Below are 18,214 nucleotides of genomic sequence, written 5' to 3' on the forward strand. Positions count from 1 at the left end.
GCATCAGTAGTATCAGAAATCATGTGATTTCTGGACAGAACCTATGTTTTGTCCTTCAGAGTTCAAGTCTCTTGACCTTTGGGGTATAACTCAAAGCCACACTTGGGTGCTGATTGTGTTAGATCCCTAAGATAATGTTTGTTTTTGTACTGTTCAGCTGCTCTTTCATAAATTCACTGGCCATTGTGCAATTTTGGTTCTAACTTGCTAACTCTTATCCTTTAGAGCCCCCGGGCCAGCGCTCTTAACTTGCCCTCAAAAGGTTATTTGTTGATTTCTTTAAAATCATCTCTTGTCCAAATTATTCCTTTATCCATCATCTTTTCATCCCCTTTCCTCACAAATTGTAATCCTGGGATTATTCAGAAAAATTTAGACACTGATGGCAGAGTGAAAAGACTCCAGACCCCTCCCATTTCTTTAATAACTGGTGGTAAAATTGTTCTGGAATGTGCCTTCCCTAGTCTTATACCTTATCCTTGTACATTCCTGTTAGTATTGAGATAGCTCTCTTTTTTATCGGGGCCTTCCTTGAAACTACCTGCACAGGCAAACATCCCTGACTTGAGTTAATCTTAATGAAAATTAAATTTCATCCCCAACTTACCATTAATAATAATTTTCTTTCTGCCACTTAGAAGGAACAGATGAGGGGAAAGAGCCCCAGAAACATACAGAAGGGGATGGCTGTACTTTCATCACCCAGCTCATCAATCATTTCTGGAAACTGCATGCATCGAAACCCAAGAATGCCTTTTTGGCACCTGCCTGCTTACCAGGTATTTCAGTAAGCTAGTGGCCTGCTGCTCTGTCTGCTTTTTGTTTTTAAGGAATGGCTGGTCAACAGAAGGCATTTACTAAGCACTCACTACGTAAGAGGCATTGACCTAAGGGCTTGGTACATCAAGAAAGGCAGAAAAGGTGCTCCTGGGGGGTGGGAATGATCAGGAAGGGGTGGAACCTGCTGATATATGCTGTCAAAGCAGCAGCTACCCACTGATTTATTTTGTTTGGGGAGTGTATAGTTGTGAGCTAGAAGGCGGAAAACCTCTCTTCTTCCCAGCAGACCCTAGGCTGACTACACACAGCCCGCAGCCAATTGGCTGGCCGCTTTGACAGTCACATGACTGCCCTCACTAGCTTCCAATCATTATAATTTTGCCAGGCCCATGTAGGTGTCAGTGAGTGGTGATGACGTGAGGTGCCAGCACCATGGCAATGGCTACAACCAGTGGGTGGAGCACCATGCAGTTTGCGGAGCCCTAGGGTTGCACCGAGTTTTTTTTTAAATTCTAGCCAAAAGTTGGGGTCATAAAAACCTCAAATAACAATTGATTCTTTACAATACCTTAAGTCTTTGGGGGGGGGTATTTTTAGTACATGTTGTGATAATGACCCATAATCTCATTGTCTTCAGTGCTTGCCTCATCTGCCTTTTGTCTGAGAATAACCTTCCCATGAAGAAACAGGAATTTAGCCATTCTAAATGGCAAGGGTTTTCTTCCAATCTTGAATGGTCTTGGATTTTCTAATTATTTTCCCTCTTTTTAGGTTTGACTCATGTTGAAGCTACTGTCAATGCATTGGTGGACATCATTCATGGCTACTGTACTTGTGAGCTGGACTGTATCAACACAGCCTCCAAGATCTATATGCAGATGCTCCTTTGCCCCGTATGTATCAACATACTGTCCTGTAACAACCTCAGGGGGGACGATGCTGAGTATCCAAGTAGAGAATCTTGTTTAGAAAGCTCTGTCAGATTGGTAATATTTGGGGGAGCCTCTTGCTGCTGGAACTTGTTTCCTGTCTCCATATTTTTGTACCCACTGAATTCTTGGGAAGGAGTCCAATGAGGCACTATGGTCTGGAGTGAGAAGCACTGGGTTTGGAGTCACAGGACCTTGGTCTTTATTCCAGTTCTTATTAGCTTATTTTTATTAGCTCTTTTATTAACTTTTATATCAATCAAGTCATTTAACTTCTCTGAGCCTCAACTTCTTCATCTACAAAACGAGAGAATTGAACATGATCTCTGTCACCTTTTCTAGCTCTAGTCTGTGATCTTTAGAATGGAGAAAACAGGAGTCAGCATTCTGAATACCATCTAAATGTACTTCTGTAAGGCTTGTGTTCTGTTTCCAGACACCCTCCTCTCCCCCCCTTAAGAGGATACAGGAGTTAGAAGCACAGATTGTTGTAGCATAGAACTGAGGTCACCCCCCTGAGAAGCTAGTCATTTGTTATGTTTGATAAAAAACAAACACAGCCTGGTGTCTCACCCATCTGTTAGCATAGTGGCTGTATGTTATGTAGTAGGTCTGGAGTCAGGGACAAAAAGTTGACGGGTTCTAGCTGGGTCTCAGCATTAGTCAGAAAGATGGCTTCCATTTCTATTTCAGGATCCTGCTGTGAGCTTCTCCTGCAAACAGGCTCTGATCCGAGTGCTAAGGCCTAGGAACAAGCGGAGACATGTGACACTGCCCTCCTCCCCTCGGAGCAACACGCCCATGGGTAATGCAGGCTCCTCTCTTTTGATCTGGCACGTGATGCTCCTGTGTGCTCAAGGGCACAGGTTATCCAAGTGCCTGGATGCTCAGTCTCCTCTCTGGAGTTTAGAATTAACCTTGCTTCTGAAGGCAAACCGTTAGCACTCCCTGCCTGGTCCTGTGTCAGTAGGCACGGGTTCATCTCACTGAGAGATGTACTGGAGCTTAACGGTGTTCTTTTTCCTGTCTCGCCCAAGCTCGCCTGACGTCTGCATCTTCTCAGGCTGAGCTGGTGAGGTGTAGTGCTTAGAATTCCAAGGCAGCCCCTGGGTGCTGGATTGGCTCTCTAACGTGTGTTAATAGTCTGTTATGTAAGCTGTGGCCGGAGGAAGGGAGAACCTGGGAGCCCTGAGGTCACCGGATTTTCTTCACCCAGGAGACAAGGATGATGACGACGATGATGACGCCGACGAGAAGATGCAGTCCTCAGGGATTCCAGAGAGTGGGCACATCCGCCAGGAGAGCCAAGAGCAGAATGAGGTGGACCACGGGGACTTTGAGATGGTGGTGAGTCTTAGCCTGTCGGGAGGGAGCCCGAACCGAGCTGGGAAGCAGCCCTTGTGCTTTGCTGAGGTGTTCAGCAGGGCACTTAGCAGGCTCTCTCCCTGCAGTCTGAGTCCATGGTGCTGGAGACGGCTGAGAACGTGAACAATGGCAACCCTTCTCCCCTGGAGGCTCTCCTGGCCGGAGCAGAGGGTTTCCCTCCCATGCTCGACATCCCGCCTGATGCAGATGATGAGACTATGGTGGAGCTGGCCATTGCCTTGAGCCTGCAACAGGACCAGCAAGGTAGAAGGCTTTTCTGGCAATTGCTGTGGCCCCGCAGGAGTGGCCTTTGATAGTGAATGATTTTCATTTGACTTACTAGCTTATGCCCAGATTTGGGAGATGAGGTTGATCTGGGTAACCGCTGCGCAGAGACACAGGTGGAGAGTGACGGAGGGGTCGCCTTCAGTGGATTTGATCTTCGGTTTTTCTCAGGCCTATCTCTTTGGTTATTTCTTCCTGAATCAGTTTGGCTTCTCTGGCCTGTGTCCTTGTTTGAACAGATGGCTGCTTTCCACCATCATCTCTCACCCAAGCCTGGTGGGTAGACGGCAGTGGCTGTTTAAAGACCTCCTGCTGGCCAGGAAGGAGCCACGCGCTGGTGTTAGAGGCTCTCAGGAACAGCAGGTGGCCTGTGAGCAGTGTTGTGGTTAAGGGGTTGGAGGGGGTGTGATGCTCACTCTCCACTTGTTTCCCAGGCAGCAGCAGCAGTGCCCTGGGCCTGCAGAGCCTGGGACTGTCCGGCCAGGCACCCAGCTCTTCCTCCCTGGACGCAGGAACCCTTTCTGACACCACAGCATCAGGTAACTGTCCGCAGCAAGGAGCGAGGCTCAGGGCCCCAGGACCCTGAGGCCTCCCTGCCTGCGCTGCGCAAGTGTGATGGGCAGCTGCTTTGACAGGCCGTCTCAGGCTCTCGGCTTCGGCTTTGGCTGGAGGCCGTGTGTGTCAGAGGCGTCTCTATAGATACTGCTTGGCAGCAGCGCATGTCTGTCTTCTCTGTCCCTTCCCTGCTGCAGTCTGACTCCACCCAGTGCCATGAGGGAAGGCCCAGAGAAGGCCTGGTGGCTGGTGAAGTCTGGGCTCCACTGGAGGGCTTTGTAGCATTGGGGGCAGGAAATACAGACCCCATCTTTCATCTTTTCCTCACCACTTTTAGGTGGCAAGAAATGAGAGTGTGCATCAGGTGAAATTCGTGTGACTTTTGGATCAGTTTGACCAACTCTCAGTTACCTTTGTGCTCAAAGACTGAGGGATAGCATGGACTTGGAAATTCACAGATAATCCCTAAACCTCATTGTAGTCTTAAGTTCAACCTCCTTGCAACAAAACTTTGGCCAAGCCTGGTAAAAAGAAATGTTTGACCAGCGTGAATTTCATCAGTTTCTCACTTCCCTCCCTTGTGTCCTAGTGAAGGTATTAATGGGTGAAGAGTTAGACCTGTACTGAGGCCAACGAGAGGAAGAAGGGTTTGCAGGGGAGAGCCTGCATAGTGGACTTACTGGAAGCCTAGTCCCTTCATAGGCCAAGGGTTGGCTCCAGTATGTTTTTAGATCGAGGCTCTCTGTTTTCTGTCTCTTTTCTTTTGGAAATCTTACTTTAAGAAGATGAGCAAAGAAGAAATCAACCCAACCCAATGTTTCCCTTCTACCCTCCAGTCACCACCATGGCCTGTAGCTTGTCCTGAGGCTTTTTGGATGACTGCCCCTGGGGTTGTAGAGCTTGAGATGATGGATGTTGTCTTTTGTGCACTGTGGCTTACTTAACTGTGCTCTATGTGGCTTTCCTGGCTGGTCCTTTTTGGTGTGTTGCATCCAGAATTTTCCTCCTGTCTCAGTTCAGCCCTGAACCTGGATGCTGTGGCTGTCTCTGGGGAATTTCCTTGCTTCATTATTGCATCTGATGAGGCTAATTAGAAAGTCTGAAACTTCCCACTGAACTCTCCCTATGCCATGTGATTTTTAAAAGAAGTGGGCTGGTTTGTGAAAGTATGTGGTTAACGAGTAAACATTATGGGCTTTTCATAAAGGAGGCGTCCTTGAGAGATCAAACTAGAGATAAATGCCCATCATGATTTAAGAGTCCCTTGCTTTGGGTGATAATGACCAGTCCCTGGGTGTCAGGAACACCTAGACGTTAATGAACATGATGTATTTTATTTGGGAAATAAGTTTGTCGAATGTCAGTCATATTCAACTTGTAGTGTAATTCCGTGGCTAAGGAAATACCCAGTGAGTTGGGTTTTTACTTCTGTCTGAGTAGCAGTGAGCTATGTACGATGTTCGTTCCTCTTGGAGATTAACCAGCAAAGCTATCTCTTGGACAACAGGATGTAAACTGCATTGTGTCCCTTGCACCGTGTGGTTTGATGCTGTCACACCAAAGCAATGTTTTTACCTGTAACAGCTCTTGTTACTCTCTTAGCTCCAGCATCAGACGATGAAGGCAGCACGGCCGCAACTGATGGCTCCACCCTTCGGACTTCTCCTGCCGATCATGGCGGTAGTGTGGGCTCCGAGAGTGGAGGGAGCGCCGTGGACTCGGTGGCTGGAGAGCACAGTGGTAATGTCTCATGAGAGCCTGACCTCCCTGTGGAGAGGGTAGAGACAAAGGGAGAAATCACTGCCTGGATGCTAGGCCTAGATTGCAGCAAATGGACATGGCTTGAACTCAAGTGTTTTATGCTCCTTGTAGAGATGCATTTGAAGCTATAGGGCTTTCACCTTAAAATTTTTTTATTTATATCTTTTTATATCACTAATATTTCCTGCTGTATCCCTTTCCTGACCCCTAACCCTTATGATAAAGAATTTTAAAAGAGGAAGAAAAAAAGAAGTCCAACTATAACTGATGTATTGAAAGAATGATGTTCTGTGCAGTGTCCCCACCTCTGTGCAGAAGCCAGGGCAGGTAGCTTCTCCGATGTCTTCTTTGGGACCAACCTTGAACCTAGAGGCTTATGTTTGGACTGCTGTCTTGAACCCAAAGGGACAAATATTGAGAAAGATACATAACTCTTCTTTGATTATCAGGACTAGTGGAGGGGAACCACTGGGCTTCAGATAATCCCAAGTGGTGGTCAATCTAAAAATCTTTTTTTATTTGGCCTTGGAGCCTGTTTTTCTGTGTGATTTCCTTCCCTAGCTTTTAAAAATCAGCTTGCATTCCTAAAATTGAAGGACGGGGGGGTCGGGATGGGGGTGTCTGACCTCAATGCAGCTGAAAGTGAAGCTTCCTTAGAAAAATTCTCTTAAAGCATTTTCTCTGGAGCTTTCCTTTTAATCTCAGGTTACCTTGTAGCACACTTATTTTTGTGTAGGTTTTATTCTCTGCCCACCATTTAGATTTAGAACCCTCTATTAGATTGTAAACTCCTTAAGGGCAGGGGCTGGGCCATTTTGTGTCTAGCACTAAGCTTGGTAGGTGCTTAAATATTGATTGAATTAGGTTGAATTCTGTTTGAATTCTATTTGAAAAACTTGGGGTTAGCTCTAGTTTACTTCCAGGATCTTATACCACTTTAAATTTCCTCTGGGGCATGCTGGAAGGTTTTAGGTCAGAGACTTTGACAGTCTTGTGGTTAGGGTTCTCCAGTACTCCATGGAAGTCCCTCCAGGGATGCACACTGTACCTCCTCCGTGCCTCTCCCCCCAGCAGGATGCCTTGCCAGAGAGGATCGGTGCCCCATTCACCTCAGCTCAGTAGAGCACTGATGAAGGGGGGGGGGGGGGGCGTCATGCATTCCAGCCTTCTGGAGGTTATTTAGTTTTAATGTAGAAACATTATTGGGAGGCCAAGACTCAACCCATAATCCTAGCTGGCCACTGAGGGGACAAAGTAGAGAAGGAGAAAGTGTTGCTTATCTTTGGGGCTGATGGTGTTTTCTGACTCCCTTTTCTTCAGTGTCAGGACGGAGCAGCGCCTATGGTGACACCACGGCCGAGGGACACCCGGCTGGGCCAGGCAGCGTCAGCTCCAGTACTGGAGCCATCAGCACCACCACGGGCCAGCAGGAAGGAGATGGCTCAGAGGGAGAGGGAGAAGGGGAAGCTGAAGGAGACGTCAACACCAGTAACAGGTCAGGACCTAGAAGGTACAATCTGGAAAATGCTTACCTGGGCAGGTGAGGATTGGGGGCTAAAAGAGATGGATTTGATTTTCCTTTGGCACTCTAAACATAGCAGGCTTAGATCTACATTTCCCAAGATACTTTAATTTGTTTCCCTGCCTCCAGCTAAGTTTTCACCTAACCTGTCCCAGATAGAGCACAAGTGTGCCTTTAGTCTCACATTTATCTCACTAATCCCATGGTAGTTGTCAAAGAGTCTGTCTTCTTAGTTCACTCAAATTTTTCCTGACTTATTACTATCTATAAATTGGTATTAAGTCCTGAATACTTCATCTGAGTCCTGGTGGCGGGCCTGCTTTGCCAAAGCCTGTGGGCTTTTGGGCCTTCATTTGGCCACACTGAATGGAATCCTCATCTCTTGATAGTAACAGAAGGACCTTTCCTGATTGATGACCATTTCTTCACCCCTGTTTCAGAACGAGAGACTGGTTTTCTGGGTTATGATGAGTATCCTATGTCTGATTTTTTTTTTCCCCCAATAAGACTGCACATGGTCCGCCTAATGCTGTTGGAGAGACTGCTGCAGACCTTGCCCCAGCTGCGTAACGTAGGTGGTGTCCGAGCCATCCCCTATATGCAGGTACCTATCAGGTCATCGTGGAGCTGATTACCCTGTGTGTGGGTAGGCCATAGTCATGCACCTTTCCTTGCTCCATGACCCCTGGATCTGGAGAATACAATAGAGGTCTTGGCTTGGTGTCAGGGTTGTAGCATGTTAGAACTGTCTAGATGAACTCCCTCATTTATAATGCACTCAGAAAAGTGAAGTGAAGCAAATCACCTGGGGTCAAAGGAGGAGTTAGCAGAAGAGTCATGAATAAGACCGGGTCCTTGTGGCCAGCCCCCTGTCTATCCCCTGTCCCCTCTCCTCAGCAGGAATCGTGGTCTCCTGCCTCAGGGGCAGGTCTGTGTGCATCATCCCTACACTTCATGGACTTTAGGGGCCCTCTAGGATTCTTCCGTGCTGTCCCAGTCCTGCTGACCACAGTTCCTCACACATGAGCCTCTTATTTCCCTTCACATGCGCTCCTCTATGCACTGGCAGTCGCTCACCCCTGGAGTGCCCTCTCTCCTCCTGGCTCAGCTCAAGCATCACCTTCTATTCTACATTGGGTATCCCACTCGATGTGCAGCCTCGGGGATCCGTTTCTGTTTGAGTTGGATACCACTGTTTCACATGTGCCTGATCACTCACTTCTACCCTGCCCCTACTCTGGGTGCCTTACTTCCCCAAATTAGCTGGTATCTGTATTTATATATCGTACAGTCTTATGCACAGTTCTTCCCCAATGGATTGTAAGCTGCTGGAGGACAGGGACTGTTTGTTTTTTGTCTTTGTGTGCCTGGCACCTGGCATAGTCCTTAGCACATTAGGCACTTAATAAATATTTCTTGATTGATTGATTGACTCCTGTATGGCGGTCCTCCCTCCGTACCATAATAGTAATGATGATGGTAATAAGAGCTAACATTTATAGTGCTTTAAGGTTTACAAAGTGCTTTATAGAAATGATCTCATTTGATCCTCATGACAACACTGTGAAGTAGGTACTATGGGTATTATTATCCCCATTTTACAGATGAGGAAACTGAGGCTCAGAAGTGTTAAGTGACTTGCCCATGGTCACACAGCTAGTAAGTGTCAGGGGTGGGATTCAAACCCAGGTCTCTCCTGATTCCAAGTCCAGCATTCTTTCCATTATGCCACACAGCCTGATAGTTCTAATTGTGCTCTATTCCTGTTGGGAGATTGTTCCCAGTGCTGAAGTCTCAGCCCCTCAACTTACCCATCGATATTGAATGGGGGTAATAATCGCCACTCCCCTGTCCCAGCCCATCTTGTAGGGGTGCTGTGTGGATAAATGACAGGGAGTTCTTATCAATAGAGGAAACTAGGAAATTAGGACTTACCTTCCCCTTTGGCATACCCTGTGTTCAGAGCCTTCATTCTCTAGGAGCCCGGGTTTTATCCTTTGCCCCTCTGCTGCCTTCTAGGTCATTCTGATGCTTACAACCGACCTGGATGGAGAAGACGAAAAGGATAAGGGTGCTCTGGACAACTTGCTGTCTCAGCTTATCGCAGAACTGGGCATGGACAAGAAGGTGAATCCTGAGTCAGCTGTACAGCCTGGGGGGCTGAGTGAAGCTCGCTCTTCTGCTCCTCAGGCCTCTGCCTGGGGACTGAAGGATCGACCGGGATCCTCTTCCTCCCCTTCTTCTGTCAGAGCACTTGCTGTAGGGCCTGCGTAGCGAACCCTTCATCGCACCGCTCATGTCATGTGGCATCTCGGCTCTCGAGCTCTGGTTCTGTACCAGGTGGCTCTGCGTCTTGTGTTTCCCTGTCCCTGAGGCAGCAACCCAGCAGCCTTTAGTTCTGATTCTCTTAGCAGTCTCACCCCTACAGCTTAAGGGTAGGTTTTAGGGCTTCCCCGGGCAACTGGCGGTGGTCTCTCTGCAGGACGTCTCTCGGAAGAATGAGCGCTGTGCCCTGAACGAGGTCCACCTGGTGGTGATGAGGCTGCTGAGTGTCTTCATGTCCAGGACCAAGTCAGGGTCTAAGTCTTCCATCTGTGAGGTGAGCATGGGCCAGGCGGGGCGCGCCAAGGGGAAGGGGGGCGCCTGTCACTGCCCGGGCTGGCTGCCGGGAAGGGCTTCAGAAGCACTGGCTTTGTGACATCGGCCCCTTCAGCCCTTCCCGCTGTCACAAAGACAAGTGAGGCCTTCATCCTTCAGGAGCTCTTCCAGACCCCTAAACGTTAGGTCCATTATTGGGAAGTAAAGGATGATTTTGCCTGGCCTGGAATGGCTAAGCAGATTTGCTTGCTATTTGTTGTTGTAAGTTCAGCAGGAGAGCCGAGACAAAGTCAAGTGCACAGGCATGTGTGCATGCATGCGTGCGTGCACACGTGTGTGTGTGTGTGTGTGTGTGTGTGTGTGTGTGTGTGTGTGTGTTGGTAGTGGTGAAAAGGAGATTAACACAAAGCTGAGAGGTTAGAAATTGAGGCTGAACTGCGTCCAATTTTAATGAGCTTATGAGCTGTGGGGTTTGTTGGGATTTGCAAGACTCTCCTAATGGTTTTATTTACAGTAGCTTTTTCTTTCCCTCTTGTCATTCATTGGAGCTTCTCATCTTGGCCTTCTCCAGAAGCTGGGCCAGTTGCAAGTCTCCCCCCACCCCCGGGAAAGGTGGGGCTATTGAGCAGTGCCCAGACTGGGGTGCGTTCACTCCTCTCTTGAAAGGTGTACCTTCCCCTAGTTCCCTGGGAAGAAGAGGAGCCCACCTTACCTCAGTGGGAAAAGAGTACTGAACTATGTAGTCCATAGCCCCTGGCTTGTGACTCATTTGTGGAAGAAAGATCAGACTTGAAAAGGTGTTTCTGTGTTTCTTTTCACCACGTGGTTAGCAAGAAGAGTTCTGAAAACCGTCTGTGCTACTTTGGAAAGTGCTGCCCTTATGCCATGGGATTTGCCCCCTTTCAACTGTAACACTGCAGAAGCTGGCCCTGGATTCTGTAGCTGTCCGCTCCTTGCCTCCCAGGGTATGTGTAACCTTCTCTGTTTTCCCTTCAGTCGTCCTCCCTCATCTCCAGCGCCACTGCCGCAGCGCTACTGAGCTCTGGGGCTGTAGACTACTGCCTGCATGTGCTCAAGTCTCTCTTGGACTACTGGAAGAGCCAGCAGAGTGATGAGGAGCCCGTGGCCACCAGCCAACTGCTGAAGCCCCATACAACCTCCTCCCCGCCGGACATGAGCCCCTTCTTCCTCCGTCAGTATGTGAAGGTAAAGGTTCCCCAGCAGTTTCATCTCTCTTCTGTGGTCAGGGGCATCAGGAGGGAGCTGGCCTGGGCACACCCAGAGCAGGTCCTTCCTCCACATTAGGCCCGTCTGTCATTTTATCTTACTCGTAGCTGGGTTGGTGGCAGAGAAAGAAAGGCCTTTGGGTTGTAGAGGGGAGAGTGCCTCCACAAGGGGATTTCATGCACTTCTTTCATGTTAAGGACGAGGTAAGAGGCCCATAGAAGGGAAGGTCCCACGGGGAGTCGTAGCGGAGCTGGGACTTAAACACAAGGCTCCTGATTCCACATCCAGCGCCATTTATAAGGTCGCTTAAAACTCTTCTGGGAGAAGCCCTTTGTAGCCGCCAAGTCAGTGTTTCAGGTGGGATTCCTGTGCTTCCAGCTGCACATACAACGTAGACCCATTGAGCCCTGATGATAGGAGCTGGATGACTTAGACTAGCTAGCATTGACCTGGCCTGCTGGTTCTGGTGATGACATATACTATTTCCCAGAATCCTTTTAGATAGCCCTCAACAGCCTGTGCAGCCCAAACTCCCTGTTCAGTGTGACCTAACTGAACACTGAACAGAAAACAACAAAAATTAGCCAGCATTTCTGGAGCACTTCGAGGCCTACAAAGCTTTACAAATATGTGTTACGTACTGGTTTTGTAGATGAGGAACCTGAGGCAAACAAAGGTGAAGCGTCTGAGGCTGGACTTGAACTTGGGTCTTTTGACTCCAAGTCCAGCACCATGTCTGCTCTGCTGCCCAGCTTCCATGTTGCTCTCCTGTTCATTGCCTCATGTGACATGTGCTCAGGAGTCTTGCAGTAAGAGGAGGGATAGTGGGTCCTTAGTTGGATTGTGCTTTTCCTGTCATGGGAAGGGCAGCATGTAGGGCAGGGTGCTGGAGGAGAATCAGCTTCGTGGAGATGTTCTCTAGTTTAAGTCATTGGCAACCACTTTCTCTTCAGTGTCTTTGAATTTGGTGTTTAGCCAGTACCTCGTGTCCTAAGCTGCAGTATGAAATGTGAGAGCTCTTCCAGCCAGAGGGACCTGCTTCCTTCCCCTGGGTGGGGAAGCTGAGCTAGTAAGCTCATTCCCTTGAGACCGACTTTATTTATTTCTCTCTCTCTTTTTTTTTTTTTTTTTTTTTTTTAGTGAGGCAATTGGGGTTAAGTGACTTGCCTAGGGTCACACAGCTAGTAAGTGTTAAGTGTCTGAGGCCGGATTTGAACTCAGGTACTCCTGACTCCAGGGCCGGTGCTCTATCCACTGTGCCATCTAGCTGCCCCTGAGACCGACTTTAGAAAGTGCCCCCATGGGATAGATTCGTGCTCTGATGAGGCAGAGCTCTTCTCTTTATATCCCCAGCACTTAGGACATAGCTCCATGCATGCACGGAGCACTTAATAAATGTGTTTTCATTCATTCTCACACAAATGCTATCTGTCCAGGGCCATGCAGCAGATGTGTTTGAGGCCTACACACAGCTTCTAACAGAGATGGTGCTACGGCTGCCGTACCAAATCAAAAAGATTGCTGACACCAATTCTCGTATTCCACCTCCCATATTTGACCATTCGTGGTTTTACTTCCTGTCAGAGGTAAGTGGTGATTTGGAAGGATTGGCCCCGTACAATGCATATGTGTTAATTCAACAAGCACTAAGCTCCTCCACATCAGCTCTCCCCATATTTAGCTGTGATAGCCTTCAATTAGCAGGAGGAAAGGAGGGTTGCTACCTCGGCTCCGATTACCCTGTCCTGTGTAACAGCAGCCATGCCTTTACAACCTCATTGGCTTTTTTTTTTTTTTTTTGCTAGGGAAGAGGTCCTGGTATTTCCTTTCTGACTGACTTCCCTTTGAGTGTGTAGAGGCTGACCCTAGCTTCTACGTCCCTGAGCTTATCATGGAGCAGGAATGCTACTGTGATTGTTGTTTCATTTATCAGATGTCCTTTTTCCATGCCGTGTCTCAGTCCTCTACCCGTGAGGTGGACTTAATCAAGAATAGATCGGGGATCTTACACATTTCTAAAACCTACTCACTTTTAGTGAGCTGGTAAAAATCAGCCAACATTTAGCTATTGTAGTCTCAGCCCTGAGGGAGGTATGGTTTAGTGAAGTCATAATCCCCACCATCTGGAAGTTCATTTCTTGATCCAAAGGAATGATCCAAACACTGTAATACACAGTGTCGGGTGATAGTTGCATTAACAGGTCATTAAGCCATGTACTGAAGGAGATTTGAGTGAGAAAATGACTGCTGTTGGGGAGGGGGAGATGGATGGAGAAGGCTTCCTGGGAGAGGTGGCACTTGAATTTGGCTTTAAAGGTTATGCATGAGTTGAATAGAATAGGGAGAGAATCTTGGATTTTATTTATACAGAGAACTTCCATGTGAGAAAACTCCCTTCTTTCTTGAGAAGAGTTGCCTAGCATAATGAAAAGTTAAGTGGTTTGCCTCAGGTCCCATAACTAGAAGTGTCAGGTAGTACTGAACTCAGTCTTATGAACTAGCTCTATGGTCACTCTGCCAGCCTGTCTTTAGGAGTTCAATAGGAAAAAATATTTGGCAATATTTTGGTCAGTCCAGTCCAGACATGGGGAATGATGTCCCTCAAATCATGGAACTATGTGGACAATGCATGATTTTGGGCAGAGGGTTATACGGTTTGGCTGAAGTCAAAGAGTACATAAAGAGGAATAGTGTGAGAAAAGACCAGAAAGATAGGGCAAGGTTTGCCGGGTAAAGAAGTTGGAACAGCGCTAAAGTAGTATCAGGCAGCAGGTGAAGATTTTTTTAGCAGAAGAGGGTAGTGGTCACAACAGATTGGAGAGGAAGTGAGTGGAGGATAGGCCAGGCCTGTGTGAATGAGAGCCTAGTGGACAAAAGAACACAGTTTCTGGTAGTGAGTGTCCCGGCTACTGTGGATTCAGCCCCAGACTGTTGATGGTTATTTCTTGCTTTCCCAAGTACCTGATGATCCAGCAGACACCATTTGTACGTCGACAAGTCCGCAAACTTCTGCTGTTCATCTGTGGCTCCAAGGAGAAGTACCGCCAGCTTCGGGACTTGCATACCCTGGATTCCCATGTGCGCGGGATCAAAAAATTGCTTGAGGAGCAGGGAATCTTTCTTCGGGCCAGTGTGGTCACAGCCAGCTCAGGCTCAGCCCTGCAGTATGACACGCTCATCAGCCTGGTACAAAGGGCAGCTCCCATGAGGCGGGGAGGGGAGGGGAGGGGGTGTTGTGGGACACAACCTTATGGGGATCAGGTCTAGACTGGAGACCAGTGTTTAAGCATTGGGAGTGTCACGTGACTAGGGCTGGCTAAGGTAGGAGTTAATCTTCAGGTTTCACAACATGAATGACACCTACCCAGACAGCAGCCCAGGGCACATCTGCATAGCACTTAAGGCTTGCAGAGCCTCAAGGGAGGGAACATCAATTATTTCTTCATCTGAGAGATTAGAAAACCTGTGGGATAAAGGGACCTGCCCATGGCCACATACTCAAGAGGGAGCAGAGCTACCAGATTACAAGGCCAACACCTTACCAGACTGTAGTCTGAGCTAGTGGCTTCATCATCTGGAAGAGTTTTTGCCATATATTGTACAATTATATTTGGAGTTTGGGGAACTTGAGCATTTCTATTACATAATCTGTAACACAGACCTTAGACCCCTATATGTGAGAACTGGGTTGCCCAATTATTTATTTAAGAAGCATTGGAGGGGGGGGGGGGAGCAGCAGCTGGGTGGTGCAGTAGAAAAAGCACCAGCCCTGGATCCAGGAGGACCTGAGTTCAAATCCAGCCTCAGACACTTGACATTTACTAGCTGTGTGACCCTGGGCAAGTCAACTTAACTCTCATTGGCCCCTGAGCCGCCGCTGCCCGCCCCCCCCCCTCCCGCCGACCCCCCAGTCCCCCCCCCCCCCAGCCCCAAACAACAACAACAACAAAACACCATGGAGTACATGTGAGTTGATGACCAGAGAGAACCATTTGGACTTAGTTTGTGAACAGCTGGATAGAAAGCTTCTGTCACTGATTCTAGAGGTTCTCTGAGCTCCTTGGCTGCTCTCCTTGGCCCTAAGACAAGCATAAACTGAGTTTTTCTCCTTCTCCCTTCTCTACCTCAAGAGGTGACCTGGCCTGGTTGCTTCATTTTTTTTTTTTTTTTTTTTTAGTGAGGCAACTGGGGTTAAGTGACTTGCTCAAGGTCACACAGCTAGTGAGTGTTGTGTCTGAGGCCGGATTTGAACTCAGGTCCTCCTGACTCCAGGGCCCGTGCTCTATCCACTGCGCCAACTAGCTTCCCCTAGGTTGCTTCATTTTTGAGAAAAGGGCCAGTTCCTTGAAAACCGAGGTCCCTTGTGTAGCATGGAGGATGAAAGGAATCCTATCCCACGGAGGTCGGCTCCAGCAGTCAGGCACTTGAGGCGTCATTTCTTGTACAAGGCACAATGCCGATGGGTGCTAGAGCATAGGATTGGGATCTTGGCACTGAGGCCCGTGACCCTGCCCGCTTGTGTTCTAAGCTGCTCACCTGGGTCACTCAGCTCTAGGGACTGGTTCTTTTTTCAGATGGAGCACCTCAAAGCCTGTGCAGAGATTGCCACCCAGCGCACCATCAACTGGCAGAAATTCTGTATTAAAGATGACTGTGAGTAGCCCCGCTTCTCCTGGCCAGCCCTCATCCCCTCCAAAAACGAGAGAGTTTTGGGCTATATCACATTATATCATATTTCTCAACAATTTTTTTCAATGAAAATGAATTTCTTGTAGCAGTATATAATAAAGGAAACTTGGAAATGAACATTGGTAAATTAGGCATCAGGACCAATCTTGGCTAATGAAGAAATGGTCATAGTTCCCGCTACTCTGCAGTCTTGGGCTGGGTAGATCTGATGTGGGTTTAATTTTGTTGACCTCTTGTTTCATCTCTGTTTGCAGCGGTCCTGTATTTCCTCCTCCAAGTTAGTTTCCTAGTGGACGAGGGAGTATCCCCAGTGCTGTTGCAGCTGCTCTCTTGTGCTTTGTGTGGCAGCAAAGTGCTCACTGTGGCATCTTCATCTGGGTCCTCAAGCGCTGCCTCTGGCTCTTCCTCTTCCTCCTCCTCCTCTGCAGCTGTGGCCTCTGGTTCTGGGCAAGCAACTACCCAGGGCAAGTCATCCACCAAAAAGAGCAAGAAGGAAGAAAAGGAGAAAGAGAAGGAGGGTAAGAGCCACCCTCTGTGGGTCAGAAGCTTCTTTTGTTTGTCTTAGCATTTTGGCTGCCACCTCCTCTTTGGAATTTGAATTCTGGTTTGTAGCACCACAAATACTTCAGTGTTTTTTGGCGTAGGGTTGAGGTCCTTAGGGTCTCATCTCTCACACTGTAAGGCCACACATTGAAATGTATCCCTTCCTATGCTCTAGTTCTCCCTATCAGCAAGACTCAAAGCATGATTTTGAGCTGCCTTCCAGTGACTCATGAGACTTTAGACCAGTGGGTGAGTGTAGTTTGGTATCATTGGGAAAGAGCCCTCGGCTCAGAGACCAGGAGACTTAGCCATCTCTAACTCACAGTGTGACCTCAAGTAGCTTATGTGGCTTGTCTGCCTGGTGTCAGGTGAGGGCTTTGTACTCTCGGGTCTCTGCAGCCCTTCCCACTTTCACAGTTATATTGCCTTATGCCTCAATGGGGCTGCTGCTAACCGGAGCCTGAGTCGTGGCTCCAGTCCTGGCAGACATATGCCCTGAGGATTCCTACCTCATTCAGACCTTGCACTTCGCCACTACATTCTTACAATGTCAGCATGTTTAATGTGCTGTAGTAGGAAGAGTTTTAATTTGCTGGCAGGAGAGCTCTGAGTTCAAATCTAGGCTACTTACTGCTGCGTTAACCTTGAGCAAATCCCTTTGTATCCCTGGACCTCCATTTCCTAATTCATAAGATGACATGGTTGAATTAAATGTTCTCTGAGGCCCCTTTGGGCCCTAAATTCTACACTCCTGTTTATGTACTTGTTCAGATGTCTGTCTTTTCACATCTGTCTGTCCTCTGAAAGGAGGAGGAACTGTTCTATTTGATCTGCACAGTGTCCTCACAAAACAGGGAGGTGACGCCCGCTTTGGGGCATATTCTTATGTCACTTCATGCTAGCACCATTCTGGAGCAAACAGCTTCAGCTCTTTTGTCAGGCAACTCTTTGAACTGTAGGCACTTGGTTAGACTTAGCAGGGCAGGAACAAAATTGAAATCTCATCTCAAGAAGGTTCCTAACTCTTGGTGTTTTTGCCTCACTTCACAGGTGAGTGCTCGGGCAGTCAAGAAGACCAGCTGTGCACGGCCTTGGTGAACCAACTGAACAAATTTGCTGACAAGGAGACCTTGATCCAATTTCTTCGCTGCTTCCTGCTAGAATCTAACTCCTCCTCTGTGCGCTGGCAAGCCCACTGCCTGGCACTGCACATATACAGGTGGGGACCAGGACAGGGCTCTGCTCTTTTTAGTCTGGGCCTGTTTAGCTAGACTGTCTGAAGAGGACCATAATATCTCACAGCTTGATAGATCATCTATCAGTTTATGTGATCAGGAGTCTTCCCTACAGTATATCCAACTCGTGGTCATCGGGCCACTAATGACCTAGTACAGTCTTGGGCAGCGCTGATGGTTAGGAAAGTTATTCTTTGTGGGGCCCAGATCTGCCCCCCACCCCCCTTACTTGTGTATCTTGGTTGTAGTTCTCGGCTGCCAAGCAAAACATTTCTAATTGGGTATAGTAGAATGAGTCGGAAGACTTCTTCAGGTGCCAAGCCTGTTAGAACTTGGGCAGACCATTTCTCCTGTCTAGCCTTAGTTTTCTTATCAGTAAAATGAAGGGATTGGACAAGAATGTACTAATCTCTTTTCTAGCTCTAAACCCAGCCTTCAGATATTTATGAATGGCTGTCAGGCACCATCTTGGTGGGCCTCTTCTGGATGTCAGCTTGTTAATGGCCTTCCTAAAATGTATTCAGAATAAAACATGGTATTCCAAATGCATTCTGACCAGGGCAGACTGTTAGAACATTTCCATCTCCCCTCATTCCCGGGTTCGGAAGCTCTGATCTTCAGCTTGAGATCACACTTGCTTTTTTGGCTGCCCTGTCATTGCTGAATGTGACTACACCATCCCCCCAGGTGCTTTTCCGTGTCTGGCTGCATCTCTCCCATCTATT

General features: G+C 48.1%; 1 protein-coding gene across 2 annotated transcripts in view; it reads left to right on the plus strand.

Annotated features, from left to right (window-relative positions):
• The window catches only part of UBR4 (ubiquitin protein ligase E3 component n-recognin 4), a 145,444-nt gene that overhangs the window by 68,400 nt on the left and 58,830 nt on the right, over window positions 1-18,214 (plus strand). For both annotated transcript variants that reach the window (XM_043995493.1, XM_043995494.1), the window contains 17 exons: window positions 639-779; window positions 1,552-1,673; window positions 2,403-2,514; window positions 2,926-3,056; window positions 3,161-3,338; window positions 3,794-3,898; window positions 5,517-5,654; window positions 6,996-7,170; window positions 7,705-7,801; window positions 9,217-9,324; window positions 9,680-9,796; window positions 10,792-11,001; window positions 12,459-12,608; window positions 13,981-14,208; window positions 15,597-15,675; window positions 15,966-16,229; window positions 17,305-17,473. In XM_043995493.1, coding sequence (XP_043851428.1) covers window positions 639-779; window positions 1,552-1,673; window positions 2,403-2,514; window positions 2,926-3,056; window positions 3,161-3,338; window positions 3,794-3,898; window positions 5,517-5,654; window positions 6,996-7,170; window positions 7,705-7,801; window positions 9,217-9,324; window positions 9,680-9,796; window positions 10,792-11,001; window positions 12,459-12,608; window positions 13,981-14,208; window positions 15,597-15,675; window positions 15,966-16,229; window positions 17,305-17,473 — 2,524 coding nt within the window. The remainder of the gene's footprint in view (window positions 1-638; window positions 780-1,551; window positions 1,674-2,402; window positions 2,515-2,925; window positions 3,057-3,160; window positions 3,339-3,793; window positions 3,899-5,516; window positions 5,655-6,995; window positions 7,171-7,704; window positions 7,802-9,216; window positions 9,325-9,679; window positions 9,797-10,791; window positions 11,002-12,458; window positions 12,609-13,980; window positions 14,209-15,596; window positions 15,676-15,965; window positions 16,230-17,304; window positions 17,474-18,214) is intronic.

Source organism: Dromiciops gliroides, chromosome 3 (genome assembly GCF_019393635.1).
Source record: "Dromiciops gliroides isolate mDroGli1 chromosome 3, mDroGli1.pri, whole genome shotgun sequence".
Lineage (NCBI taxonomy): Eukaryota > Metazoa > Chordata > Mammalia > Microbiotheria > Microbiotheriidae > Dromiciops > Dromiciops gliroides.